At 56.2% G+C, this 27,596-nt stretch overlaps 1 protein-coding gene across 1 annotated transcript; it reads right to left on the bottom strand.

Moving 5' to 3' along the window:
- Positions 1-206: 206 nt before the first annotated feature.
- On the bottom strand, positions 207-27,596 carry MIGA2 (mitoguardin 2). The gene is made up of 16 exons (XM_019420847.2): positions 27,500-27,596; positions 24,581-24,820; positions 23,757-23,967; positions 20,982-21,094; positions 19,712-19,829; positions 19,177-19,313; positions 12,801-12,918; positions 10,756-10,856; positions 10,037-10,152; positions 8,776-8,848; positions 8,496-8,582; positions 4,465-4,563; positions 4,024-4,158; positions 3,228-3,281; positions 2,353-2,469; positions 207-2,127 (listed from the first exon to the last, which is right to left on the bottom strand). Exons 2-16 carry the CDS (start codon positions 24,674-24,676, stop codon positions 1,921-1,923), a joined length of 1,782 nt encoding a protein of 593 aa, XP_019276392.2. The 5' UTR covers positions 24,677-24,820; positions 27,500-27,596; the 3' UTR covers positions 207-1,920.

The following is a 27,596-nucleotide window of genomic DNA, read 5'->3' as shown; positions in this document are numbered from 1 at the left end:
CCCACCTCACCCCCAACCCTAGGGGCCCTCCCTGTCTGAGGGACCCATCCACGCTGCCGGGTTGCCAAGTGGCCTCAAAGGGGCTCGCCAGGCTTCCCTCGGCCTTTGCCCTCCCGGAAACTCCACCAACTGCACCCCAAGGAGCGAGTCCCCAGCGATGGCCCAGGAAGCAAATGGACCCATCAGCATGGCAACGTGGAAGGACATTGTTTAATAAATCATTTATTTGACTTGACGTCGATGCACACACGCTCTACCATACAAAAGTTGGAAGCTGCAACAAATCAAGTGCCAGAGGCAGTGCATGGACGTGTAAACAAAGACAAATGAAAACACTACTCTGAGTGATCTGGGAGCAAACCAGAGTAGCTGGGGGGGGGGGGCAGGCTCAAGATGACATTCAGAGTGCAGGGGAAGTGCAAATGAACGGAATGTGGGGCTGGAGGGGAGGAGGGTCCCCCCGGGCCTTCCCATGCAGGAGGCTGCTCCTTCCTGGACACCAGCCTCAGAGAGGGGGGGGTTGGGGCCAGAGCCCTGGCTCAACACAGGGTCCTCCAGTCTGGGGGACCAGGAGCGAGCGTGCAGGGAGGCGATGGGCCGGACCCGCACCACCCCTCTCCATTTCCCTTCTCTCTCCCTCCCAGGACCCCTTTGCCATTCGGGGGAGAGGGGCCCTGGTCTGAGGAGCCAGTCCTCCGGGGTACGGAGAACAAGGAGGAAGAACTCGGTTTCTCTGGGAGGCCTCTCAGCCTGAAAGGGGCAGAATCACAAAATAAAGTGTTAAGGCAATAAATAAAACATCCCACCTCCGGTGAAAACACTGAGTGAAGTCAGTCTGCAGGGCTCACAGCACCCTGCGGATGTGGGGACAAGGTGGGGACGGCTGGAGGACCAGCCGATGCACAGCTGGAGCGTTTGTGCGTCGAGCCAACGGCAAAGCGCCCGGCAAAGTTTCTTGTCCTAATGAGGGCAGGGGAGCCAGTCCAGCCCTGTCCATCCTCTGACCCGCCCGATGTGGTCCCTGGGCCTGCCCCCGACGGCAGCACAGGTGACAGGCCTGCGATGAACCCTGGGCAGCCTCCAGCTCAGCCCTAGCACCACCCAGGGGGTTCCAGGCTCACAGAGGCAGGTGGGTGGGGCGGGAGGACCAGCCCCAACTGTTCCATCTTTGGTGGTGGCAAAGGGGAAGAGAAGTGACAGTCTTTGGCAGGACGAGGGAATGTCAGAGGACAGCATCCTGGTTTCCTGCTTGGGTTTGCCAAGGGCCCAGTCCCTGCCCAGGCGTGAGCACAAGGAAAGCAGACCCACCCCGTCCCACCCTTGGATGGTCCAGGCCTGCCACCCGTCTAAGGTACCCCCCCCACACCAGGCACTCTGTGGCCCCCACCCTCCCAATCTGGAGCTGCAGAGTCTCTAGGGTGGTGGCAGGGGTGGGGGCCAGCAGGCACCGGGCACCGAGAGACGGTCTAAAGCCCAGGTCCCTTCTAGCTCAGGCCTTCCGTGGCCTTCACCAGAGCCCCAGCACCCCGTCTTCCACCTCTACCTTCCCAGCCCCGTCGTCAGCAGCCCTCCGGCTCTGCCTGTCCCACCCCTCCTCACAACAAGGTCTCTCTCTGACCACCTTCCTCTCCCTCAGGCCCCACAAGCCGCTGGTCCAGCTGCTGCTTTGCCCAGGGACAGCTGAGGGCAGTCAGGCAGGCCCCCAGGGCTCCAACCCTCTCCAAGGAAGTTTGCAGGGATTCCCAGATGATCAGGGACAATTGCCCTAGGCCACCAAAGCCCAGGCTCTGCCGACGCTGACAGCCAGGGACACCCAGGCCCTTCGACACCAACCCTAAGGAGGGGAGGAGACGGCCCTTTCACTGCCATCGCGTGTGGACAAGACCCAGGCAGCACCCCTCCCCGAGCGTGCACCCGCCACTACTGGAGCAACTCCGGGGGGCCGTTCTCTCGGGGCAGCGCCCCGTTCAGGCCAATGCTGCTGGCCACCGGCGCCCCCAGGTAGCCAAGCAGGATCTCGCTGCGGCGCCGGGACAGCTGCAGGATGTCGTCTGCCAGCGCCGGCACCGAAGTGTAGCGCACGTTGTCCAGGTCAAACATGTCCCTCAGGTACTGCACGATCTGGTGCTGGGGGGAGGGCTGGCATTGGGCCTCTGCCACGGCCCCTGCCCCCCTGCCCCCCGCACTGACATCCTCCGGACCACCCAAAGCCCCTTGACCCTCCCCCAACCCGTCCACAGGCTCCCGCCCGCCTGGTGCTTCCTCCGGACCCACGTCGGCCAGGCTCCCCCCAGGCACCCCCGCTCACCCCTTCTCGGGGAGCAGCCCAGGCAGGCCATGCACTCCGTTTACCTTGAAGAAAGCACAGACTTCAGCGAGCTGGGGTTTGGGTCCGAGGAAGCCAAAGGCTAGGACGGGGCTTACGTGCTCCGATACGGAGTAGAAATGGGAGATGAAGCCATCAGGCACCTGCAAAAGTGGTGAGGCTGAGGGCTGGGACGCGGCCAAGCTGGGGGTGGGGAGGGGCATATCAAGAGCTGGGCTTTGGGGGCCTGGCTCAGTCACGTGCTCGCTGGGTGACGCCAGGCAAGTGACAGGGGCTTTCACCTCTGCAGAATGGGGGGTAACCTTGGGGCTGCTGTGAGGACTACACGAGGAAGGGGGCGGGCTGGGCTCCGCACCAGAAGTGCCCAGAGTACTTGGCAGTGGCAGCTGGTATCAGCTGGGCAGCAGGGCCTGGCTGGCAGAGGAGAGCCATAGATCATGGCCCGGTCAGAGCGCCAGGCGCTGCCTGGGAGTACAGATACCAGCCGCCTGTGGGTGGGAGGGAGGTGACTCCGCCAGCCACACCCAGACGCCTCGCCACGACGGCCTCCACCCCTCTTGTGGGCCCTTCCTCCCTCAAGGATGCCCTCTCCCCTCGGGCCCTTCAACAGTTTCCGGGGGCCCACGCTGTGCTGGGTCCTGGAGAGATTAAGCGTACCTATGTGTGCCTTCGAGGTCCCCCTGGGAAAGGGAGAGAGAAAGGGCAGGACAGGTGGCCAGTGCTGTGACAGAAGCCAGAAGGGACGGCAGGGCCTCGGGACTCAACTGGACCTCCTCGCGCGTGGGGGGGTGGGGGGGGCGCATTCTTCTGCCCCACCCCCAGCAGCCCCGCCCCCAGCTCAGGCCGTGCGGATTGGTCAGCAGCACTGGGGGCCCCGCCCCACCCCGCGAGGGTCACTCACCATCAGCAGTCTCCTCTTCGCTTTCAAGACTGACCAGCAAGCAGTGGCCAGGGCCTAAATCAAAGATGGGATCCCACCCAGGTTTCAGAATGACAGGTCGGGCCTGCAGTCCCTCCCTGATCCCAGCTCTCCCCAACCCAAGCAGGAAGCGGGGGCCTGGTGCCTGAGCTCTGGTGCTTCCTTCCCCTCAACTAGGAACCAGTCACACTTAAATCTGACCTGGACTCTAACCCTTACTGCTGCAGGCCCCTCAACTAGCCGCTGATCTTCCCGGGGTCGCAGTTCCCTTTGCTGTGAAACGGCCATGGCCGAGCACCTCCACCTCATTCAGAGGTCGTGGGGGTCCATGGTCACCGCCTACAAATTGCGGGTAGAAGACCAGCCCCAGGCCATGTAGCACAGCTGCCTGAGGGGCCCTGCACTCAACTCTCTCCTGCTGTTCCTTCCTTCTTCCTATGTCTTAACTTGGCTTAATAACATGCATTAAAACGGAGCAGAATGCTCCACGGGAGACCACAGTGCAGAAGGAAATGCCCCCCACTGCGTGGGTTCTAAACGGGCGCAGAGAACATCAGCCTCCCCTGGGAAGCTGCTCCAGCGCAGATGCTGGTCTGTCCAGCCCACAGCCCCACATCGAGCGGGGGAGGGAAGCCTGCCCGGCAAGGTGACCGCTGCCTGACGGCGGGGGTAGGGGGCCCAGCCTTGGTGCCCAGAGCCAGGGACGGAGGAAAGCAGGGTCCAGGCCAACGCGTGGGGTGACGGGAGCGTGTGTGGGATGTGGAGGGCAGCCACCCACCGTCTCCTTGAAGCTGTCTGACAGCCAGCGGTTCCTCAGGACGGCGAGCACCGAGGACGGGGGGTTCTCCAGGTCCTCGAAGGCGTCCATGAGTATGAAGTCCAGCACAATGTCGAAGAAGCTCATGCACACCACCTGTGAGAGGGCAGGGATGCTCTGAAGGCTGCAGGGCCACTGTCCAGACGGGAAGACCGAGTCCAGAGAGGTGTGGGTGTGTGGGGGCCTGGGTGGGAACACACAGGTGAGTGGGCACATCCCTGGGCCGCAATGGGGTACAGCCGGGGCCGTCTCCCCAGCAGCCTGGGCCCGCTGGCAACAGCAACGGAGCCACCTCAGACCCTCAGAATCAAGGCAGAGCTCGGCACAGGCATCCCTTCCCTGCTCAAGGATGTTCGGTGCAAGGGACCCCAGGGTACTGGGGCTCAGCACAAACCAACTCACCCCACGGCCCTCCAGCTCCAGCCGCGTGGTGGCCCAGGTCTCAGGCTGCAGGGCATAGCCCATCATCTCCTCGTAACTCTCCAGGAAGCCTTTGGGGCTCTGTGGGGAGAAGCACAACCCACTCTGGTCATGAGAGAGGCTCTAAGACTCACTTGGACTGGATCGCAGGGGCAGGCCTGTGCCTGGGGGACGAGCCAAGGCAGGGCTGAGGCCTGTCCCCGAGCAGCGGCCGTGGAGGACACCCGGCAAGAAGTGTCCTCTACCCACCGCTACGCGCCTCTGCAGACACCAGGCCACGTCTGGGAGAGGTTCAAGAACAGCGCGCCCCGCCACGTCTCAGACCAGCTCACGACGGAGTACCAAGTGCCTCCCGGGAGATGCGCATGACACCGCGAGCTCACTTTGCAAAGACGCGTGAGGACAGGAGGTTGAGTCGAGCAGCCAAACATTCCAATCTGCACGACCCCGGCTGCCACTGGTGAAACGGGAGAACCTGCGGCCCACACTCACGGGCCGATTCCAGGGGAGTCGGGGAGCTCCGGCTTGTTACACAACCAGCCCGGTGCCTGGGCCTAAACGATAAATAGCATACGAGACCTGCTGCTGTCGGCACACAGGACGGGCCCTCCGCTCTCTGGGGCCGTGGGGCGGAGCTGGGGCTGGCGACGCCACGTGCACACGTGGACGTGCATCTACGGACACGGAAGGCTGGGACGCGCCAGGGGCTGTGCCGATAGGGGCCAACTCGGCGAATTCGTGCGGTCTGACGAGGAATGGCCCAGCAGTATACCCACTTTCTGATTAGGAATACTGAGGCTGCGGGAGATCAGCGATGTGCCCAAGAGCCAGGCAGGGTGGAGCTGACACACGACCGCACGGGCAGGTTGCCACCCCTTATAGAGAACTATGGGTGGAGAAGCCACCAGACAGATGTTCGCCAAAATGTGAACATGTGGGGTTGGGGACGGTTTTTCTTTTTGCTGTTATGTATCTGTTGGGTTTTTGTAAAATGAGCATGAGTATTTCTATAATCATTTAAAGAACAAAATAGAAAAACCATTTCTATTAAGTTTTAAAGAGAATTTGCTAGGATGGCCTTGACCATGACTTAACCTCCCGAAGCCTCAGTTTCCTCATACGTAAAGGAGGACGATGAAGATAAGGGCTGGCCAAGCATGTCTGACACCATCTCACAAGGTCCCTGGGGCACACCCACTCACACTGGAGAGGGTGCACGTCTGGCCCATGGACACACAGTGACGAAGTGGTCTGACTTCTCAAGTCTGGAGCCTGGGTGCTGTCCACAGGACGGGCACCCTCCCAGCTCTGCCTGCCTGCAACAACCCAACGGGGCTGTGTCGGTTCCCGCTCCAGTCCCAGGGCTCCGCATAGGTGAGCTCCGCTCTCCAGAGTGCTAACCAGCCATCCAAACCTACGTCCCGCACCCGAGCAGAGGCAGAAAGAGGAGAGCTGTACTCCTGGGCCTCGCAGGGAGCGGCCACAGAGATCAGGCCGTCTGCTAAGCTCCTGGCACTCACCTTAGCCTCACCTGCCCACCCCTCACTTGTCCGTGTCTTCACTCTCTTGGGAGCCCACAGAGAACAGGCCAAGGCCACAACTGGGGTCAGGCCAACCTGGGTTCGGATGCCAACTCTAGCCTCCCCACACTTAGAGACCTGGACAAGTTCCTCTCCTTCCTCAGGCTCTGTTTCCTCATCTGCTGAGTGGACAGTGTAGTCAGGACTAAAGGAGCTACTAGAGGTAGAGACGTGTCTAAAGCTCAGGGCCCGCTGCCGGGTAAACAGCGGCTGCTGGGAGAATAATTATGCACCCTTATGGAGCACCTGCCCCGTGCCAGGCCCTGGGGCTGGGCACACCTGTGCCGGGACAGCTATGGTCCTGGCCCTCACGGAGCTCACAGAGTAGTGACAAAGAGCAACCCACAAATGGGGTGCAGGGTGGGTGTGCTGGCGGGGTGAGCCCAAGGGCTCTTGGCAGAGTCCTCCTGAGGAGCCAGACGGGCCAGCAGGGGCTTAGAAGATGGGGAAGCAAGGAAGAGCAAAGAAGGGGGGGTGAGGGGGGCTTCCAGACGCTGGTATAAGTTCCACCTCCTAACCTCGGTGCTGGGCACACAGGGGTTGATCTTTTCATTAAATCCTAGATACCGTTTTTATACCCTCGTGTGCGTATTCGACAGTAAAGTAGTTAACAACAACAGCATCGAGGATCAGTGTTCCAGGTGTTTAGGGACCACCCTGTGCCATATGCGAAGGCCCGGATCAGGGAGAACGTCTGGAAGAGCCTATACGCTAAAAGCCTGAGCCCTTCAGTCTGGACGAGGCCAAGTGTACATGGCAGCCGGTCACAAAACGAAACCCGGTCTGTACCTCAAAGGCAGCGGAAGCGAGGGAGCACGTCAGGCAGTTGGGTAACGAGATCAGAGGCGTGTTTTGGGAACCGTTACTCAGACAGTGAGGTGAAAGTCCTGGGGGGTGGGGGGAGGCATTTTCAAGGGCTTTGCTCCAACAAGGGACCGATCAACATGACAACTCAGGCAACCTTATTAATAAAGAAATGTGAAGGAATGGATACAACAGATTAAAAGGATCACTGAGACCCAGCATTGGCCAAGACGTAAGGAGACGCACGGTTACACAGCTGGCAGGAGCTTCGGTCATTAAGTTGTTAAGGCGTTTCAGACAGCAAGCCGGGAAGCCCTTCTAACTGGGCCCAAGACACGGCATTGCCACATCTGGGTTTTGCCCCACGGAAAACCAAAGGTACCTAAAGAGGTCCGTAACAGACAGACTAGAACAGCAGTGTGACGGGGGAACGTCAGACACAACCGTAATGTCCATCCACTGGAGCACCAGCCGAACCACAGTCAGCCCTCCCGACGGACTACTGCGCAATCAGTAAAAGCAAGCATACCTGCTGACATGGACAGATAGACAAGATACGCTCTTACACGACACAATAAAGCTGCCTTGCAGGGCGCTTTGGAAATTAAACAACCATGTCCAAGGGTTATCAGTCCACGAAACCGAGCAGGAGAAACACCTCGGGCTCTGGCAGGTGGGGCTCACGGAGACCGATGATGGTTTGCATTTTAGAGTCACTAAATTGTGTAAAACCGCGTGATGGTATCATCAGGTGAAAAGCAAGGCAAGACAGGTCTTTGGGGCGCCTGGGGGGCTCAATCGGTTAAGCGGCCGACTTTAGCTCAGGTCACGATCTCGTGGTCTGTGAGTTCGAGCCCTGAGTCAGGCTCTGTGCTGACAGCTCAGAACCTGGAGCTTGCTTCCAATTCTGTGTCTCCCTCTCTCTCTACTCCTCCCCTGCTTGCTCTCTGTCTCTCTCAAAAATTAAATAAACAGGGGCGCCTGGGTGGCTCAGTCGGTTGAGCGTCCGACTTCGGCTCAGGTCACGATCTCACGGTCCGTGAATTCGAGCCCCGCGTCGGGCTCTGTGCTGATGGCTCAGAGCCTGGAGCCTGCTTCCAATTCTGTGTCTCCCTCTCTCTCTACTCCTCCCCTGCTTGCTGTCTCTCTCAAAAATTAAATAAACATTAAAAAAAAATTTTGTTTTAAAGCAAGACGGGTCCATATTTTTAAAAATTAGTACAGGAGGGGCGCCTGGGTGGCTTTGTCGCTTAAGCGTCTGACTTCGGCTCACGTCATGATCTCGCGGTTTGTGGGTTCGAGCCCCGCGTCAGGCTCGCTGCTGTCAGCTCAGAGCCTGCTTTGGATCTTCTGCAATTCCCCCACACACCCCTCCCCAGCTCACGTGCATGCGTGCTCTCTCTCACTGTCTCAAAAAAAAAAAAAACCATTAAAAAAAAAATTAGCCCAGGAAACCTCCCTAAGCCTTTTCCAGGAAACTCCCCTAGAGCCTTCAGGATGAAGTCAAAGTTCCTCAGCTTGATTTCAGATTAGGTTTTGTTTTGTTTTTTTTTTTTAACAGAACCAAATAAAAGTTACAAAAATAAAAATAAAAAAGACAAGGTGAGAAGAAAACCTGAAAAAAGCTACCTTCTCGGCCTTGGTCATCAGGCCCGTCACCATCTGCCGGCCAACCTCCCCGAAGAAAAGCTGGTTGCTCTTGTCTTCCAGAAGACCCTAAGGAATGAGGAACGGAGGGGAGCGAGCCGTCGGGCTGGCAGTCCCCCAAAGCTGGCGGAGAGGTCAGTATAATGGGCCAGGCAGGTGACTCTGTCTGTGCAGAGGAGCCAGGGGCGGGAGCAGGCCTGGCAGACCTTCCTGACTGTCCCCAGCCCCGGCTTCATCCTCCCCAGGCGTCCCCGACACCCACCTCGAAGGCTTGCCGCACACAATGCAGCTTGGCCAGAAAGTCCTGGTCACTGTAGCAGCCCAGCAGCTCAGTCCTGTGGGGAAGCACACACAGTCACACCCCCTGGGCCCCGTCCAGCGACGCCCCTGTGGGGTCGGGGTGGAGCCGTGCGTGGCCCCGCCTCAGCCAGGCAGCGTGACTTTGGCCAAGTGCCTGCCCTCCTCTAGGGCTCGGCTGCCCCCAAACCAAAGGAAGAGGCTGACTAGCTGGTCTCTGAGGACATGTCCTCAGGAGCACTGAGTACAGCTGGCCAGTCTGGACACTGGGAGTCGGGCCGACCTCGGCCTCCTTCAGGCCCCAGGCAGCAAAGGACCCTCACTGGCAGGGGCCTGGGATGGCCAAGCAGGTCCCAGCTGGCAGAGTGCCAGGACAGGGGGCTCCCGCCCATTCTGGCTACCCTCATGCACCTCACTAAGGCTTCAACCAGGCTTTCCAGCCATGTTCAGTCAGTGAACTTTTTAAAGTTTATTTATTTTGAGAGAGAGAGAGAGAAAAAGAGAGAGAGACAGTGTATGCGTGCACACGTGCGCAAGCACAGGGAAGGGGCGGAGAGTGAGGGAGAGACAATCCCAAGCAGGGGATTCGAACTCACGAACAGTGAGCCGAAATCAAGAGTCGGAAGCTTAACCAACTGAGCCCCCAGGTGCCCCTCAGTCAGTGAACTTCAAATGCACATGCTTAAATCTGGAGTCACGGCCAAAAGTCAAGTTCTGAGTTCCATATCAAGTGGCAAAACTAGTTTAAGATGAACAAGAAACCGAATTATGCCACAGATAAGAAATCTGAGGCCAAGAGAGGTTAGGCAACCTGTCCTACGCGCGATGAAGGGACAGAACCCGGCAAGGATCGGGTCTGTCTGTCCCCAGAGCCCGGCCTCGGGGCCGCTGCCAGGACGGATTCCTTTGGGACACAGGGCTCAGAGAGAGTGCCCACTAACAGAATGGCTAGAGCCCTCTGACAACTTCGCGGAAGCAGAAATCATGGTTAACTCACTAATTACACGGGTCTGTGGTTGCTAGTTCCGGGCCCGTCTGTCTCGGAACCTAAGGCCGTCCTCAGCCCTCCGCGTCTGGGTCAGGAGCACCGTGGCCCTCGGCCAGCCTGTCCAGCTGAGTCCTCACCAAGCACTGCTGGCTGGCTTCGCCGGCCTCCGAGGGGGACAGGGCATACCCACCTGCCCCCTGCCCCCCCCAACCCCCCGCCTCCTTCCGCACACGCTCACCTGAGGGTCCGGCAGGGCACCTTCCCCTCCTTCACCAGTTGCAAGGCCTCCTCGTAAGCGGCGGCCGGCCTGGAGAGCGGGATCGAGTAATCTCCCACCTGCAGGGACTCAAAGAGCTGGGGGGAGGGTGTGCAGGAAGAGGAAGGTCGTGTCAAAGCCTCTGTCGACCGACCGCATCCCAGCGGGTGAGGGTGCCTGCCCAGGGGACACCCGAGGGCCAACATCTCAGAGGGGATGCCAGATGGAACAATGAGCCAAGAGGCCAGAGGCCTAGATTTCAGTCCTCAGCATCCCCGTCTCCAGGAGCCCTTCCCAAAGGGACCATCTGCTGGACAGGTGCCCACACTCTCACCACCCCCCCACCCCCCGCCGGGCAGGACAGCTGGGCCTGACACGTGTGGCCGTGACAGGAGACTAACGCCAAGCAACAGGCATGCAGTCTAAGAAGGGAGAGGTCAGTGTGGGCTGGAGCCATGGGGGTGGAGACCCCTGCCCTCACCCACAGGACCTATGACCCCGGCTTCGCAGGCTCCCCTGTGCCCAGCAAGTGCGTGGAGTCCCCAGGGAGCCGCGCTTGGTAACTGCCAAGTTCCACCCCTGTCAGAGGAAATGCCTTCGCTTTCCCGTGACCCAGTGCTCACGGTGAGAGTTCACACGGGGGCCTGGACTTCACTCCACCCCGCCCTCCCTCTCTGCCCATCCACCCCGTGCCAGGTCACCTCTGTGGCAGAGAAGAAGGAATCCTCAGAGGTCAGGCTGTCTTCATCATCCGCCCGTAGATGCAGGGAGCCCTCTGTCAAGGGGAGCATGAGGGTCCTCTCTGGGAAAAGCAGGAAGAGAAGGGCTGAGCTGAGAGTCCGAAATCACCGGGCTTTTTGGAATGCGCACGTGCCCAGCTACCAACATGCAATTCCGGGCCAGATGCTGCTACTGACCACGCAGCTCCTGTTTACTGAACACTCGCGCGGGAAGATTCTGGGCTCACGGCCTCAAATGAATGGCTTCTTTCAACGGTACACCATCCTTGGAGGTGGGAGGGGTTAGGCGCGGACGAGGCTGCTGAGGGGGCCACGCAGCCGCACCCTGGGCCCGATGGCCCCTGAGCTCTGCACGGGCAGGCTCCGCTGTACTGTGCGGCCCCGAGCAAGGAGACTCCCCCCTCTGACAAACTGAAACTTAGCCACTGGTAAGAGCTCAAGGGAGTCCACGGGCCACCTGGCATTGCCAGCCCCACCCACGCAAGGCCTGCAGGGGTCCGGACCTTCGAGGGCTCTGAGGAAAGGTCTCCCAAATAAGCAGAGACCGTGGCCCTAATGGCCCCACCAGCCTCCTCTGCCACATGGGGCAGGGTTCCTCCTCAGGCAAAGCCACTTGGAGACAGGCCATGGCGGGGTATGTCGAGGTAGCCAGCCCTTGCCAGGCCCGCGTCGCTGCTGGCAGAGCTGAGGGGCCGGACACGGGAGTCTGATACACCCCCTCGGGGCTGACAGCACCCAAAGAAGGGTCCTGGGGCCCGCTCACTGCGTGCGGTCTGACACACGGCGGGCACCAGGAGAACGATGGCCGTCTGGCTCAACATCTTCATGACCTCTCAGCGACATCATGTACTTGTACCTCAGAGGAGTAGGCAATAAGACGACTTTTTCCTTGGCCCTTTGGCCTGTTTTCAACTCATCTCCACATGAGCCATCCCTTCTGCCTACCTGGTGCCCACAGAAGAGGGCTCAGACCAAAAGCCTGGAGCAGCCGTCAGGGGAGATGCCAACGTCCACACCTGAAGGTCTGCTCCCGAGGGGATGGGGCAAAGCACACTGGCCAGGGACTCCCAGGGCCACACCAAGCCCTGCTCCTGTCTGCTACGTGTAAAAGACCGCCACCGGGGCGCCTGGCTGGTTCAGTCAGTAGCACATGTGACTCTTGATCTCGGGGTTCAAGCCCTACGTCGGGTGTGGGGATTAGTTTAAAATGAAATCTTTAGGGGCACCTGGGTGGCTCAGTCAGTTGAGCGCCCAGCTCTTGACTTCGGCTCAGGTCATGATCTCACAGTTCGTGGGATCAAGATCCACGTCGGGCTGGCTCTGCACTGACAGTGTGGGGCCTGCTTGGGATTTTTCTCTCTCTCTGCTCCTTCCCTGCTCACGTTCTCTCTAAGTAAAAAATTAAACTTTAAAAATAAAATAAAATAAAAATTAAACCTTTAGGGCACTTGTTGTGATGAGCACTGGGTGTCATATAAGAGTGAAGAATCACTAAATTCTACTCCTGAAACCAAAATGACGCTATATGTTAACTAGAATTTCAATAAAAATTTGGAGGAAAAAAATGTTCTCAATGAAAAAATAAAAACTTAAAAAGAGAATGCCTCTTTTTTTTTTTTAAATATACACAGTAAGTCTTCACCTTGCTTTTGAGTTGGTTTATTTAGAGAGAGCGTGCACACACGAGCGCAGAAGAAAAAGGAGAGGGCGAATCCCAACCAGGTTCTGCGCTGTCCGCACAGAGCCCAATGCAGGGCTTGATCTCAAGAGAACGTGACCTGAGCCAAAATCGAGAGTCGGATGCTTAACGGACTGAGCCACCCAGGCCCCCTAATGCCTCTGCCTCTTGAAGCCTCAGCTGCCCCATCTATGCAATAAGGCAGTGATCAAATGCAGTCCAAAGGCTCTGAGGACTTTGAGGGAGCCCGCTCCCCGGTCTCTCGCCACCTCCCACCTCCACCCTGCCCCCACCCCATCCCACCCCAGCCTGTACCAGGCCAGCTCACCAAGGTCCAGCAGCACGCTGTCGGAGGGGAAGGTGGACCCGAACTCCTCCTGCAGGTGGTAGGCCCGGTGCAGCAGGGACTCCAGCTTCTCTGCAAACTCCCTTCGCTGTGACTCTGGCTGCAATTGAAACGACGGTTCGATGCTCCCCAGGCCAACAGCCCCTTCCCTCACCAATGATGGGGGGGAGGGGAGCAGGCTCTGGGGCCCGGCAGCGAGAGTGCGTATCTTGACCTGAGCTGCCCAACACAGCGGCCAGCCAGTCACACAGAGCGACTGAGACTTGAAATGTGGCCTGTCCCGACGGAGATGTGCCGTAAGTATGAACACAGGCCGGATTTCAGCCGGAAACCCACCAACGAACGAACAAAAGCCCTCTGAAACATCTCCATGATGTTCCACGGTGATCGCGTGTTGAGATGACAGTATTTTGGAGGTACTAGACCACAGAAAATGTATCATCAACGTGATTTTTACCGGTTTCCTTTCGCTTTTGAGCGTGGTCTCTAGGAAACTTTAAATGAGCTATACGGCTCCGCACGGAACAAGGCTGCTCTGGACCCCAGCAGACCTGGGTTGTGTCCTCGGCACCACCAGTTCCAAATGGCGTTGACCTCGGGTAGACGACTTCCTCATTCTAAGCCTCTGTTTCCGTATCTGTCAACCGAGATGAGAGTACCTACTTCCCAGAATTTTAGGGAAAACTTGAAGGAAAGAGGGTATGCAAAGCCCTGCACACAAGACTGGCCTGTGGTGATGACCAGTATGTGTTGGCTGTTGTAACAGTCATTGTGATACGATACACAGCATGCACGCAATGTGGAAGCTGTAATATGATACTCATCATGTAAGACATCTGATATGTATACATGTGTAATAACACTAATACAGTCACTATTCCACAGTTCCCAATTCCACTGTTACTACTAACCGCGTGTGCTCGGGAACGTCCTGCACCTGAGGGGCAGCAGCCTGTGGCTCAGTGACCTCCTCACTGCCCTTGGCCTCCAGGCTGGTATGTGGAAAGAAACACCACTCCTTTGACCCCAGGAGCTTCTCAACCAAGGGGCCAGGCCCGGGCAGGCGTGGCTCTGTTTTCCACCAATGCTGCCAGATCCTATACCTGCAGGTAACCGGACTCTGGGGAGGAGACGAGGGCCGGCTCTGGCCTCAGGCCCCTGGGGACAGAGGTGGAAGGGCTCAGAGGAGGACGGCGAAGACGGAGATGGCTGCTTACACTGAGTGGTCACCCTGAACCGGGCACTTCGCTGCTCAGCCTCACGGCATCCTTGAAGGCAGGTGGGCCTACGACCCCGATTCACGGAGGAAAACTCAAGGGAGGTTAAGCGGCCCAGCCTGCCCAGCTAGAGCCCGGCAGAGCCCAGGGAACCTCAGACCCACCGTCCACTTGGCCCAACTCCCCGAGAGGACCAGACCCCGCACAACGTGGCCGGCAGAGCCTTGTAGCTCTGGCAGAGGTCTGCCAGTTCTCTCTCTGCGAAGCGGCCTCGGGTTAGGGAGCGTTTCTCTGCCGTCACGGTCACACCGAAAGCGCAAATGACAAGAGAAAAAGGATAGGCTGAACTTCATTGAAATTAAGAACTTTTGTGCTTCAAAGCATGCCATCAAGAAAGTGAAAAGACAATCCCCAGGATGGGAGAAAGTATCTGCAGATCCTGTCCCCGATAAGGGACTTGTATCTAGAATGAAGAGCCCTTACAAGTCAATAATAAAAAAATATAACCATTCATCTATGGGGAGACACTTGGATTGCTTCCGTAGGTTGGCTATCGTAAATCCAAGTGTCCATCCACAGGTGAATGGATAAAGAAGATGTGGTCTACGAGGGTGCCTGGGTGGCTCAGTTGGTTGAGCGACTGACTTTAGCTCAGGTCATGATCTCGCAGTTTGTGAGTTCGAGCCCCGCGTCGGGCTCTGTGCTGACAGCTCAGAGCTTGGAGCCTGCTTCGGATTCTGTGTCTCCCCCTCTCTCTACCCCTCCCCTGCTCACGCTCTGTGTCTCTCAATAATAAATAAACGTAAAAAAAAAAAAAAAAAAAAAAAGGAAATGTGGTATATAAATACAATGGGGTATTATTCAGCCATAAAAAAGAATGAAATCTTGCCATTTGCCACACGTGGATGGATCTAGAAAATATAATGCTAAGTGACATAAGTCAGACAGAAACAAACACCATGTGATTTCACTCATATGTGGAACTTAAGAAACAAAGCAAAAAAAAGAGACAAACAAAAAAACAAACTCTTAAATACAGGAAACAAACTCGTGGTTGCCAGGAGAGCGCGGAGGGAAACGGATAAAGGGGGTTAACAGTACCCTTAACATGATGAGCGCTGAGTTATATATAAAATTACTGAATTAAAAAAAAAAAAAAAAAGACAAATAGCCTAATTAAAAATAAAGCAAAGGATCCGAATAGACATCTCTCCATAGACCTACAAATGGCCAAGAAGCACAGTTAGCCCAGGGAAATGCAAATCAAAACCACAATGAGATAACCATTTCATACCCAATAGGAGGCCTAGAACCAGAAAGACGCAAAAAGGAGTGTTGGTGAGGACGTGGAGAAATCCGAACCCGCCTACACTGCTGATGGGAACGTAACATGGCACGTTACGGAAAACAGGCTGGAGGGTCCTCAAAATGTCAAACATAGTGTTACCACAGCACCCAGCAACTCCACTCCTAGGTACACACCCAAGAGAGTTGAAATCTCGTGCTCACACAAAAACCTGCACACAAATGGTCGTAACAGCGTTCCTCCGGAGGGCCACAGAGTAAGAACAACCCAGGGGCTCGGCTCTGTTGAGCGTCCGACTTCGGCTCAGGTCATGATCTCGCGGTTGGTAAGTTCGAGCCCTGAGTCGGGCTCTGTGCTGACAGCTCAGAGCCTGGAGCCTGCTTCGGATTCTGTGTCTCCCTCTCTCTCTCTCTGTCCCTCTCCCGCTCACGCTCTGACTCTCCCTCTCTCAAAAATAAACATCAAAAAAACCCCCCACAAAAACCCAAATGCCCATCAACGGATGAATGGATAAATAAAATGTGGTACATCTATACAATTGAATATTACTCAGCAAGAAACAGAAATGAAGTAGTGATCCAAGTTAGAGTGAACCTTAAAAAAAATATGCCACAGGAAAGAAGCCAATCATAAAGGCTACTAATTGCATGACTCCCGTTCATAGAAATGTCCAGAACAGGTAAATCTATAGAGAGGAAAAGTAGATGAGTGGCTGCCTAGGACTGGGGGGCACAAAGGGACGGAGGGGGTCTGACGAAGTACATGGGATTCCTTGGGGAAATGATGAAAATGTTCTAGAGCTGATCGTGGTGATAACCACACAACCCTCCATATACTAAAAGCCAATGAATTGTACAATTCAAAATGGAACTGGATGGAAACGAATCGTATGGGATACGAATAATATTCTAAGAAACCTGTTAAAAATTCTTTAGCACAGAAAACCGCCTGGAAGGATACCAAGTGGTTATGTCTGGATGAAGGGTCATAGGCATCAATAATACTGACACTAAAGATCATTTCTCGAGCAACTACTGTGCGCCGGGGTCCTACGGCTGGCAGTGGCATCCCGCCGAGGGCCCCAGCACGCAGAGAGGCGGAAGGCCTCTGCCCAAGTGACACGACACGAGCTGCGCATCAAACACTGGGCATTTTTCCCCCCACTCTTTTCCATTCCTATAGTTTTCACTATTCTTTAGGGAATTCTTCATCGCTTTCAGGAAGAAGACGATGAAAGTTCTAGAATGTTCCGATGCAGTCTTAGCAATCAATACCATTTTCAACTAAAACTGCCTCCCTTCCCTTCCACGACCTGACAGAGTCCTGCAGGTGTCCATCAGCCGCCACAGGCAGAGGTGACCTGGTGCAGCTGTGCCCTTGGGCACCAGAGGCTTTGTCACCCCCCGGGGACTTTCTCTGATGTTCCTGTAGCGACACTGCTCCTTTTGTGTGGCAGGCCTCTGAGCCAATGTCCCCAGCTAGAGAAGAGGGCACCACACCTTCCGCTGGTGCCAGGCATGTCCTCATCCTCATACTTCAAACTATTTCCCAGGCTCCCCTGCCAACTGGCTCATGGCCAACCAAGGCGCAGGTGGAGGAGATGTGGAGTGGGGCAATGGGCAGAGAAACTCCTCTCCCAGTCCTGACTCACACCGTATCTCTGCCCCACCCTGCCCAAACGGGGCGACCCCTGCTGGTAAGCCCCCTCCATGGTTCTGGGTTCCGTGGCTCCTGAGCTCTGGGCACACCCCCTCCAGCCCGAAAGCTCTCGGCTCCTCCCTCACCTGGGCCACCTGCGTAATTCCCTGGGCTAACCTCCCTTTTTAACACCCGAAGTTGCTTCCGTTTCCTGGCTAGACCCTGACTGACCCTCCAGAGACCGTCAGACTGCTCCCCAAAGAGCCCCCGCTTTGTCCTCGCCCCAGCAGAGGACAGGAGCTCATAGGTTTGTCGTTGTTGTTGTCGTTTAAATACAGAAAAGTACAAAGACTCAACAACAGTCCATGGGCGCCTGGGTGGCTCGGTCGGTTAAGGATCCAGACTCTTGATTTGGGCTCAGGTCATGATCTCTCATGGTTCATGAGTTCGAGCCCTGCATCAGGCTCCACACTGAAAGCACGAAGTCTGCTTGGGATTCTCTCTCTCTCTCTCTCTCTCTCTCTCTCTGCCCCTCCCCTGCTCATGATCTCTCTCTCTCTCAAAATAAATAAATGAACATTAAAAAATACTAAACAGTCCACAATCCTATCGCCTATACAAACCCTCCCCATAAGCAAGGCTTGAAATCAGGAAAGACAAATGATAAAGTGACATGAAACCCCTTTCCCCCCTTTCCTTGTAGACCCACTCCTCACAGACCACAGTTAATAATTTCCTGAGTTATCTGTCCAGAGGAAAGGAAAAATCCACATGCATACCAGCAGCTGGCACACATGTACATAGATATGTCTTTAAAAAAATTTTTTTTTAAGTTTATTTATTTATTTTGAGAGAGACAAAGACAGCTCGAGTGAGAGAGGGGTGGGGGCGGGGGAGGGGAGAGAATCCCAAGCAGGCTCCTCACTGTCAGCACAGAGCCCAATGTGGGGCTCGAACTCACGACACCATGAGATCATGACCTGAGCCAAAACCAAGAGTCAGACGCTTAACCGACTGAGCCACCCAGGTGCCCCTGGATATGTGTCTTTTTCAACATGGACACACACAGGTCATGCTATACACATTCCACATCTTGCTTTTTTCGCTTAACGACATATTGTGGAGGCAGCAGCCTATCAGCCTATATAGAGTGTCCTCAGCCTTTTAACGTCTGCGTGGTACTCCAAACCACTTTTTAATTTTTTTTTTTTAACGTCGATTTACTTTTGAGAGAGGAAGACAGAGTGCGAGCAGCGGAGGGGCAGAGAGAGAGAGGGAGACACAGGATCAAAGGAGGCTCTGGGCTCCGAGCTGTCAGCGCTGTGCTGGACGCAGGGCTCGAAATCATGAACCGCGAGATCACGACCTGAGCCACCCAGGCGCCCCTACTCTGGACCACTATTGATTTGACATGCAGATAGTTTCCTTTTTTTTTTTTTTTTTCCTGGTCTTTAACTGTTACAAGATAACGCTTCAGTAAACACCCATCCCAAAAGGTGTGTTTGCTATGCTTTACGCCAAAATTTTTTATTTTAGCTTTCTTACTATCTCCTTTCTGACATTGAAATAAATACTGACTGGGGCACCTGGGCGGCTCAGTCGGTGAAGCGTCCGACTTCGGCTCAGGTCATGATCTCGCGGTTTGTGGGTTCGAGCCCCGCGTCGGGCTCTGTGCTGACGGCTCGAAGCCCGGAGCCCGGAGCCCGCTTCCGCTTCCGATTCTGTGTCTCCCTCTCTCTCTCCGCCCCTCCCCCACTCACGCTCCGTCTCTGTCTCAAAAATAAATAAACATTAAAAAAAAAAAAACAGACAGAAATACTAACAGTGCCAAATGCACATGTAAAGAAAAGACAGGACACAGGCTGTGTGATCCACTCAACCGAACGCAGGCTATTTTTCCCCCCAGTCCTTCATAAAATGCCCCTTTTCCTCACATAGTGGGGATCGGGGTGTGATCATCACCATGGACTACTGGGCAATTCCTAAGCGTCGGGCATGTGCTAGGCACGTCACGTTGAGTATGTGACCTGGCTGGATCGACACCCTGGTCGGGGGGAAAACTCCCACCCAGGACAAGCCACTGCCTGGCACAAGGCCAGGCTGTTACCCTGCCTCCCGCGGCTGGCTGCCGCTCCAACCCCCCACCGACCTCCTCCACGGCTGGGAGCTCAGAAAGACACAGGAGAGGACCACCTACCTCAGACAGCACCTCCGAAGCAGTCTCGGGGTTCCGCAGGCTGTCCCCCGGCGTGGGGGTGCTGCTGCTGTCCCCTCTCTGCCCCACGCTCAGCGCCTGCTCCCACTTCTGTAGAGCCTCCTCGAACAGCTCCATGCCTGAGCCCGGGCAGGAAGAGAAGCGAGAGTCCGACCTCAGTGGCGGAGAACAGTTGGGCCCCACGCAGTGTCACTCGGGACGGGGCTCAGGAGACCAAGGAGGCGGGAGGACCCCCAAAGGACAAAAACGGGCAAGACTCTATCAGCCCGGCCCTGATCACTTTTCCACCGTGGCTCAGGTGACAGGCCTCCGTTCAGACCAGGTTTGTTCCTGGAGACTGTCCCCTGTCCAGAAATGGCTGACCAGCCCTGAATGAGGGTTTGGGCGTCCAGGAGCGGGGTTGCAAAGCAGCACCCAGAAAAGTGTTCTGAGCCCAGCATGGGCTCCCGAGAGGAGACCATTCTTCCCCCGACTCTGCTCCAGGAGGGCCCCCAAGGCTGGCCTCTTGGCCCCATACCCTGCATGTAGAGACTCTCCGCATCGCCGTCACCGGCGGTCACAGACTCTTCCATCCCTCTGGCATCCCATGGTCCTGAGCACGCAGCCGTGGGGCTGGATGAGTTCACTGCTACCATCTGGGCACCAAGCAGCACAAGGACCCAAGGGCAAGGGGTAAGGCCCTCCCAGGCTCTTCGTAGGACCCGAGCCCTTCCCACCGCCTGATCACGTTGCACACCCTCTCCGAAGACTGTCCCCGAAGCCGGCCCCTGGCACAGCGGCCAAACCCTCAGCACGGCCTGCTTCCACCAACTCTCAGCCCCTGACGGCCCCTTATACAAGATGTAGAAGTGGGAGGAAATGGAGGCCAATGCCCGGCCCGGGAACCAGCAGCCTCCAACAAAAGCCGCCCTGGGTCCATTCCCTGCTCTGGGGTTCTGTACTGGGAGGACTAGGAAGACTGAGGGAGCACCCACCACGCACAGGGTGGGGCAGAGCCCGCACTCGCCACAATTTCTTGCCCTCCCAGGACGTGGGCTCCTCCAGGCCAAGAGCTATTTCTTGGTCACCCCTGAGTCCCCAGGGCAGAGCCCAGCTCAGAGCTTGCTGAATGGATGGGTCAAGAGATGAGCAAATGAGCCCAGAGCCACTCTCATTGATCTCTATATCCTCAGCAGAGTCCCCGGCATAAAACAAATGCCTGCTTGGTGCCTGATGAATGAATGAATGAATGAATGAATGAATGAATGAATGTATGTATGTTCATAGACCAGTATCTTCCCCACAAGACCACAAACCTCTCTTCTGCACCTATCCACCTTTCTCTCGCCAATGCCTGGCACTCGGTAAATGATCAGTGACAGTCTCTGAAAGCCTGCATGGATGGGGCGCCTGGGTGGCTCAGTCGGTTAAGCGTCCAACTTCAGCTCAAGTCATGATCTCACGGTTCGTGGGTTCGAGCCCCACGTCGGGCCCTGTGCTGACAGCTTGGAGCCTGGAGCCTGGAGCCTGCTTCGGATTCTGTGTCTCCCTGTCTGTCTCTCTGCCCCTCACCCACTTGCATTCTGTCTCTGTCTCTCTCTAAAATAAATAAACACTAAAAAAAAATTTTTTTTGAAAGCCTGCATGGATGGACGAGCGAATGAATGAATGAATGAACGAAGAGACCGAATGCAATCTCTTCTCCCGTCTTCCCACCAGTCTGTAAGCTCCCCGAGGACAGCAACTAGAGCCTATTCTGTGCCAGGGACTGAGCCCAGAACCCCTGGTGCCCTCCCCCAGGTAGTTACCGAAGCCAGGCTGTGGGAGGAGCCTGAGCGCTTGCTGGGCTCGATGGAGGAAATGCCACTCAGAGTGTCGTTGCTCTTGCTGCTGGGGCTCTGCATCCTCCGGCTGGCATAGCCTGTGAGGAACAGGAGGGCAAAGGTCACGCAGGCTTTGACCCGAGGCTGTGCACAGGCTGTTCCCACCTCCAGGCGATCCTCTCCCTCACCTGGGAGCCTGGACTCCCCACCCTTCTAAGGCAGGGTGACGGCTGCCTAGTGCATGCACCTAGCACAGTGCTACACCCCTGCATGTCATCCTGCTCACTGCCATGTCCCTGTCACCCAGTGCAGGGCCTGGCCCAGAAGGCCCCGGATCTGCCAGGTAAGTCTGAGAATGAGGTCTGACAACTTCCCCAACTCCTCCTCACTCAGTTTCCCCTGTGTCGCTGACTAACTGATTTGGAATTCTTCTCCTTCCAAGAAGAATTTGAGACAATGACTTTTTTGGGGGGGAGGCGGGGAGCACAAGCGGGGGTTGAAGCAAAGAGAGGGAGACAGAGGATCCGAAGCAGGCTCTGTGCTATCAGGCTGACAGGAGCGAGTCCGATGTGGAGCTCAAAGTAACGAACTCGAGATCATGACCTGAGCCAAAGTCAGACGCTCAACTCACTGAGCCACCCAGGTGCCCCGGGGTAGCTAGGTGGCTCAGTGGGTTGAGCGTCTGACTTTGGCTCAGGTCACAATCTTGCAGTTTGTGAGTTCGAGCCCCGCTTGCGTCGGGCTCTGTGTTGTCAGCTCAGAGCCTGGAGCCTGCTTCAGATTCTGTCTCCCTCTCTCTAGCCCTCCCCCTCCTGCTCGCTCTCTCTTTCTCTCTCTCTCTCTCAAAAATGAACATCAAAAAAAATTTTTTTTTAGTACACACATGGGAAAACATTTTTAATAGGTTTTTTTAAAAGTTTATCTATTTTGGGGTGCCTGGGTGGCTCAGTCGGTTAAGCGTCCAACTTCGGCCAGGTCATGATCTCACAGCTCGTGAGTTCGAGCCCCGCGTCGGGCTCTGTGCTGACAGCTCGGAGCCTGGTGCCTGCTTTGGATTCTGTGTCTCCCTCTCTCTCTGCCCCTCCCCAGCTCATGCTCACATTCTGTCTCTGTCAAAAATAAATAAACTTAAAAAAAAAAAAATTAAAAAAAAAAAAGAGTTTATCTATTTGGAGAGACAATGCAAGTGAGTGGGGGAGGGGCAGAGAGAGAGGGAGAGGATCCCAAGCAGGCTCCCCGCTGTCAGCACAGAGCCCGATGTGGGCCTCAAACTCCTGAGCCATTAGATCACGACCTGGGCTGAAGCCCTGCACTTAACCGACTAAGCCACCTGAGGCACCCACACACAAAAAAAAAATTATTTTAAGTGAGAAAAGTAGGGAGGGGATAATAAGATAACACCAGAGCTGGTGGTGGTGGTACAGGGCAGGCGAGAGGCTGGCGCAGAAACGGCTCCAGGTTTCCCAGGGGTCAGTGCCAGCCAGAAACCCAGCCTCCTCAGCAATTCTCAGGTCCTATAGCCAAAAGACTCGTTTTTCCACTTGCAAAGGGAAAACTTCCCTTTTGCGATGAGAATTCACAATTAAAAATCATTTTCACCTCGGGGGGGGGGGGGTTCTTTTTTTTTTGCTTCTTAAGCCAGCTTTCTCCCAAGATGTGAGCCTGTGAGAACTTCCTGCCTTGGGAAGAGGGTCACATGACACTCAGGTCATGGCCAACGCTGGGCTGCTGGGTTACAAGATAAACAGGGGCCACGAGGGCTTTGAAAGCCACAAGAGCACACACAAAACAGTTCAGAGGCTACCGGGCAGGGGCTGGGTTAGAGGAGAAGGGCTGACCGCGAGGGACATGGCGGGTGGGGATTGAGCGCATGGCTATGGGTGTTACACAAAATCACGTGAAGAACTGTATGCTAAAGAGGCGCCCAGGTTTAAGCGTCTGACTCTTGATTTCTGCTCCTGAATCTCTCGGTTCGGGAAATCGAGCCCCACCTCAGGCTCCACACTGGTATCGCAGGGCCTGCTTGGGATTCTCTCTCCAAATAAATTAATAAACTTAAAAAAAAAAACAAAAAAACTGCACACTAAAAAGGGTGAACTTACTGTATACAGAGTCAACCTTAACTTTTATTTATTTATTTATTTATTTATTTATTTATTTATTTATTTATCTATTTATTTAAAATGTTTTTTATTCATTTTTGAGACAGAGAGAGACAGAGCATGAGCAGGGGAGGGGCAGAGAGAGAGGGAGACACAGAATCCACAGCAGGCTCCAGGCTCTGAGCTGTCAGCACAGAGCCCGACTCGGGGCTCAAACTCACAGACTGTGAGATCATGACCTGAGCCGAAGCCGGACACTTAACCGGCTGAGCCACCCAGGCGCCCCCAACCTTAACTTTTAAAAAGGGGAGGGGCAGAATACCATACGGCTCTGAAAGCACACGGCCCTTCTTGCTCCCACGCCGGGGACTTCCCGCCCTGGGCTGCGTGCCACCAGCCCCCTCTGGACCCCCAGGTGCTCCCGAAGGGTCCTCAGATACTAAGAACAACCGCCACCGACAGGACATGTGCGCCCGGGCGCATCACCCACCAAATCCTGAAGGCGACTCAGGGAAGGGTCTATTGCCATCCCTGCTTCACAGACGAGGGGAAATCAGCTTGGAGACGGGACGTCACTAGCCCAAGATCCAACAGCGAACGTGGGGCCCAGCCGGGACTCGACTCTCGGTCAGGCCCTCCCCCACTGCCTCACGCCTACCTTTCTTCACCGACGGCACCTTCCTGGCCATGAGGATGGGGAGGGGCACCGTGCCCAGATGTGCGCCTCCGATCTCCGGGCCGACCCGCTTCTTCCTCCGCCGTCGCCTCTTTAGCTGGTGGGCGGCCAGGGCCAGGGCCACGGTCCCCAGGGCTGTGGCGAAAAGAACCTTCCGCAGGCCTGGTGTCAACCGAAGCTGGGAGAACGCAGACTGCAGGAAGAGGGGGAGGCGGCGGGCGAAGAGCTCCGTGGCAGGCAGAGCTGCTCTGGGGAGCACCCGAGGGGTGGAGGGTGCCTCAGGCACTCAGGGACTATTTGCTGACCGGGAATGATAGAGAGGCAGTCGCCCCAAGGGGAGGGACCTGGCCAGGACTTCTGAAACGTGGACCACGGAGATGTAAAGAGGGGGAACTGGGGACAGCAAAATGACAAGGCCACACAGATCACATCTGGGGTCCAGGAGGTGTCCCTAACTCCACGGGTCATGATCCTAACAGCTGCAGTGGCTTTAAGGAGGTGTCAAAGGACCTGGTCAGTGACAGACATTTGAGGCTGGCAGAGAGGGCATCACTGACCCCTCTTACAGACTGAAAAACTGAGGTCAAGTGCTCATATAGCCCTAGGGTGAAGAGCGGGCTTGGGGCTCCAGAGTCCTAACCTAGTCCTTCTTGCTGTGCTGAAACAGGAGACCCCAGAAACCTGGGGTAGCAACAATGAGGGGGAAGCTTTCCCAAATGCTAGGGACCCTGAGATGAGGGCCTCAGTGTTTTGGAGACCAGAGGGGTAAAGGCAGGACCACAACCCACCCCCCCCTCAACCTTTACCTGCCCAAACGTCGTGTACAGGAACACAGGGATCTCGGCCACCGTCATGGCCAGGGCCTGGATCACGGACATGCCCTCGGTCCTCCGGAACGCCATGGCAGGACCAGCACCCTGGGCAAGAGCCGTCGGGTCCAAGAGCTTCCAAGAAGAACGTCTTCAACTGGCTGCTGGCTGGGTCCCAGGCACCGTCCACGCCTCAGAAAGACAGAAATGCACATACCAGAGGGTCCTTCCACAGAGCTGAGAGACGAATGACCAAGTTAGACACACTGATATGCTCACGTGAACACAACGAAATGCCCCTAAGAGTGTCCTGCGGGATGAGGTGGGGGCAAAGCCTACCAGTGCAATGCCAGGCCCAGAATCGGGCCCCTATCTTCTGCACCCACCAGCAAATGCCCCACAGACCCTCTGCCCGCCCTGAGTCCCAGGAGCAGAGGACAGCAGCACTGGCATGTTGGCCCAAGAACGGACCCAAGGCCTGGGAGATGGACAGTCACCCTCAATCCTGGGGCTTTGTGCCACACTTTCACCATCTTTTCAAACCCCGCAGTCCATCGGGTAAACAAAAATGTCAAGCCACCAAAGGGTCATGCCCCTGACTGGCAATCATTATACCTTTTTCATCTCCCACAAAGCCAAGAATGTTTTTATTTCCTGTGGGCTGTATTATGAGAACAAGCAGGGTATTTCCTCAAATAACAACAGCTCCTACACGCTATGTGTGCCCTTTGTGCTGAGTTCTTTGTGCTGAGCTCTTTACCTATGTATGTTAGTTCACTGAATCGTTACAATTCTGTGAAGGAGATGCTAGCTAGCCCCCCCCCCACCCCATCTTTGCCAATTTCCAATGAGGAATGTGAGGATCAGAGTGGTTAAGTCAGGAGTCCATGGTCATACAGCTAGTATGGGGTAATGTGGACTTGGGCCAAGATCTACTGGACTTTAGACTCTGTGCTCAATACAACCCTTTAGCTAAATCTGACACGGAGCTGGAAGCCGCAGGACCACACGCTACCGGGGCAACATTCCCCTGGGGCCTTCTGAGACCCCCTGGGTACCCCCCTGCCCCGTCCCAAGCCAGCGAATGAGCATAAGCATCTTAAGCACACTTTGCCCAGTCTCCAAGATCCTGCAGAGTGCTCCCCCCCTCCCCCCCCCCCGACAAAAACCAAGGATGCCTTCAAGGTCTCCCGGGACCTCAAGCGGAAGGAATACACAGGCCAGGACAGACCCCATCAACCTGGGATGGCAGCCAAAATCGCTGCAGCAGCACAAGAAACCATTTATCCCCAGTGAGCGGGAAGGATGGACGAAGGATGGACGATCCTACCAGTCTAACTCTGGCGCTCGGCTGTGTGCATGAGGGGGCGGCAAGCAAGGGCACAGTCTAGGACCGAGGAAACGGTCACGTTGTCAAGGCTGCGAGGCTTAATTTGCTTAGCTGCAATTTGCTTAGCTGCAAATTGAGCCATGCAACCTCCAGAGGTCGGGGCCCAGGTTAATATCACAAACCAGCCCTCTCTTCCCCCGCTCCCCCAACCTGGCCTGGACCTAGGAGCAGGGGAGACGAAAACACCAGAACACCGGGGGATCAGCAGCTACTATTTCCCAAGCGCTTACTACTGTAGGCCAGGCTTGGAACAGGCGCTCCCTGGAAAGCAGTGGCCTGTGAGTCTAGTCACTCACAGACGCCCATTGCTTATGATGGGAAAACTGAGGCTATGAGAGGCAAGCGGCCTGACCGACCTCGCTAACTGACCAAGCTGGGGTGTGACCTCAGCTGCAAAGGATCCCAAAGCTATGGTGTTTCCCCTGAGCTGTCCACTACAACTGCCACCTCCCTCTCCATGCCACACCTGAAAGATTTCGGGGCGCAAGCGAGAAGAGCCCACAAGGAGTAACAACAGTGAGCCTGAACACATGCTCCAGGAGTGAGAGAAGCCTGGGAGGCCAGGTATTTGCCTGCAGGAAAGTCAAGAGCAGCCTCAGCTGTCCCAAACGAGAAGAGTCGCATGTTCAAGGTGACAACAGGGGCCCCCAAGCCTGCTTCGCTCCAGGGACGGATCCACAGACTCAGCTCAACTGTGCCCTATTCACCCCCGACACAACCCAGGAGAAGCCTCCTCTTCTCTATGACAGCCTGTAGCAATGCTCCCCACCCTTGCACATTTCCAATGCCATTCCTACCTGGACAAGTCACTCTATAACCTTGGACATAAACATCCCCATTCTACCGCCACTGTGGCACTTACAACACCCTCAGCCCGGATGCCCACATCTTGCGCAGGGGCACCTCCTCCCTTGAAGTGGGCAACCCCATTAATGACTCTGGCCTGAGCATCCCGCCCTTCCTCCTTGACCCCATCAATGTCCCGGACCCAGGCATTCCTCTGAACCACCCTCTGCCCAGTCTCTCTTCATTCCACATTAGGTAGCTTACAAGTCTGACCAAGCTGGGCGCTGGGCACGGGCCACTCCCACACTGGGCCGCAGCAACATCCCCTTCTTCAGGGTCTGTTCATTTCATCTCGGATATCACCCTGCGCAGCCACAGTTCAGGCCCCCTCACCTCTTACCCGACCCCCGGAATATCTTTGAGGGTCGTCCAGATGCCCACCGGCGACACCTCGGCCGGCGCACCTGCTTTCCCAGCCCAGGTTCGGGTTCCCGCGCCCCTGCAACGTTCCAGGCCCCGGCATCTCCTCACTGACCTGGTACCTTCCGTTCCACCTCTCGCGACGCCCACGGCCCGGATACCCCCTCATTCCAACCCGGGCCCTTCTAGTCCGGCTGAGCCCGGACACCTGCGCTCCCACCCAGTCCTTTGCTCAGACCCGGTTCCCGCCAGCTGCAAGCCTCCGTCCCAGGCCCTGCCGCGACGCCCGCCGGGCGGGCTCAACCAAAGCCGCCACTCACCCAGGATCCCATCGCTGCGGAAGGGCAGCGTCTCCTTCTCCAGCGCCCGCGCAACCAACCTCGAGGACACCGCGGGGGGCGTGGCCGCACGCAGGGC

Source organism: Panthera pardus, unplaced genomic scaffold (assembly GCF_024362965.1).
Source record: "Panthera pardus isolate Hobbes unplaced genomic scaffold, ASM2436296v1 HiC_scaffold_20, whole genome shotgun sequence".
NCBI classification, from domain to species: domain Eukaryota; kingdom Metazoa; phylum Chordata; class Mammalia; order Carnivora; family Felidae; genus Panthera; species Panthera pardus.
The sequence above is the reverse complement of the archived record's forward strand: the minus strand, read 5'-3'. Positions and strand labels throughout refer to the sequence as shown.

Coding starts and splice junctions, on each gene's coding strand:
- MIGA2 (XM_019420847.2), bottom strand. CDS start 24,676: ATGGCGTTCCGGAGGACCGAGGGCATGTCCGTGATCCAGGCCCTGGCC. Junction 19,314..19,711: donor GGAGAGTCTCTACATGCAGG/GTATGGGGCCAA, acceptor GCCCGGGCTCAG/GCATGGAGCTGTTCGAGGAG. Junction 10,857..12,800: donor CAGCGTGCTGCTGGACCTTG/GTGAGCTGGCCT, acceptor TGCTTTTCCCAG/AGAGGACCCTCATGCTCCCC.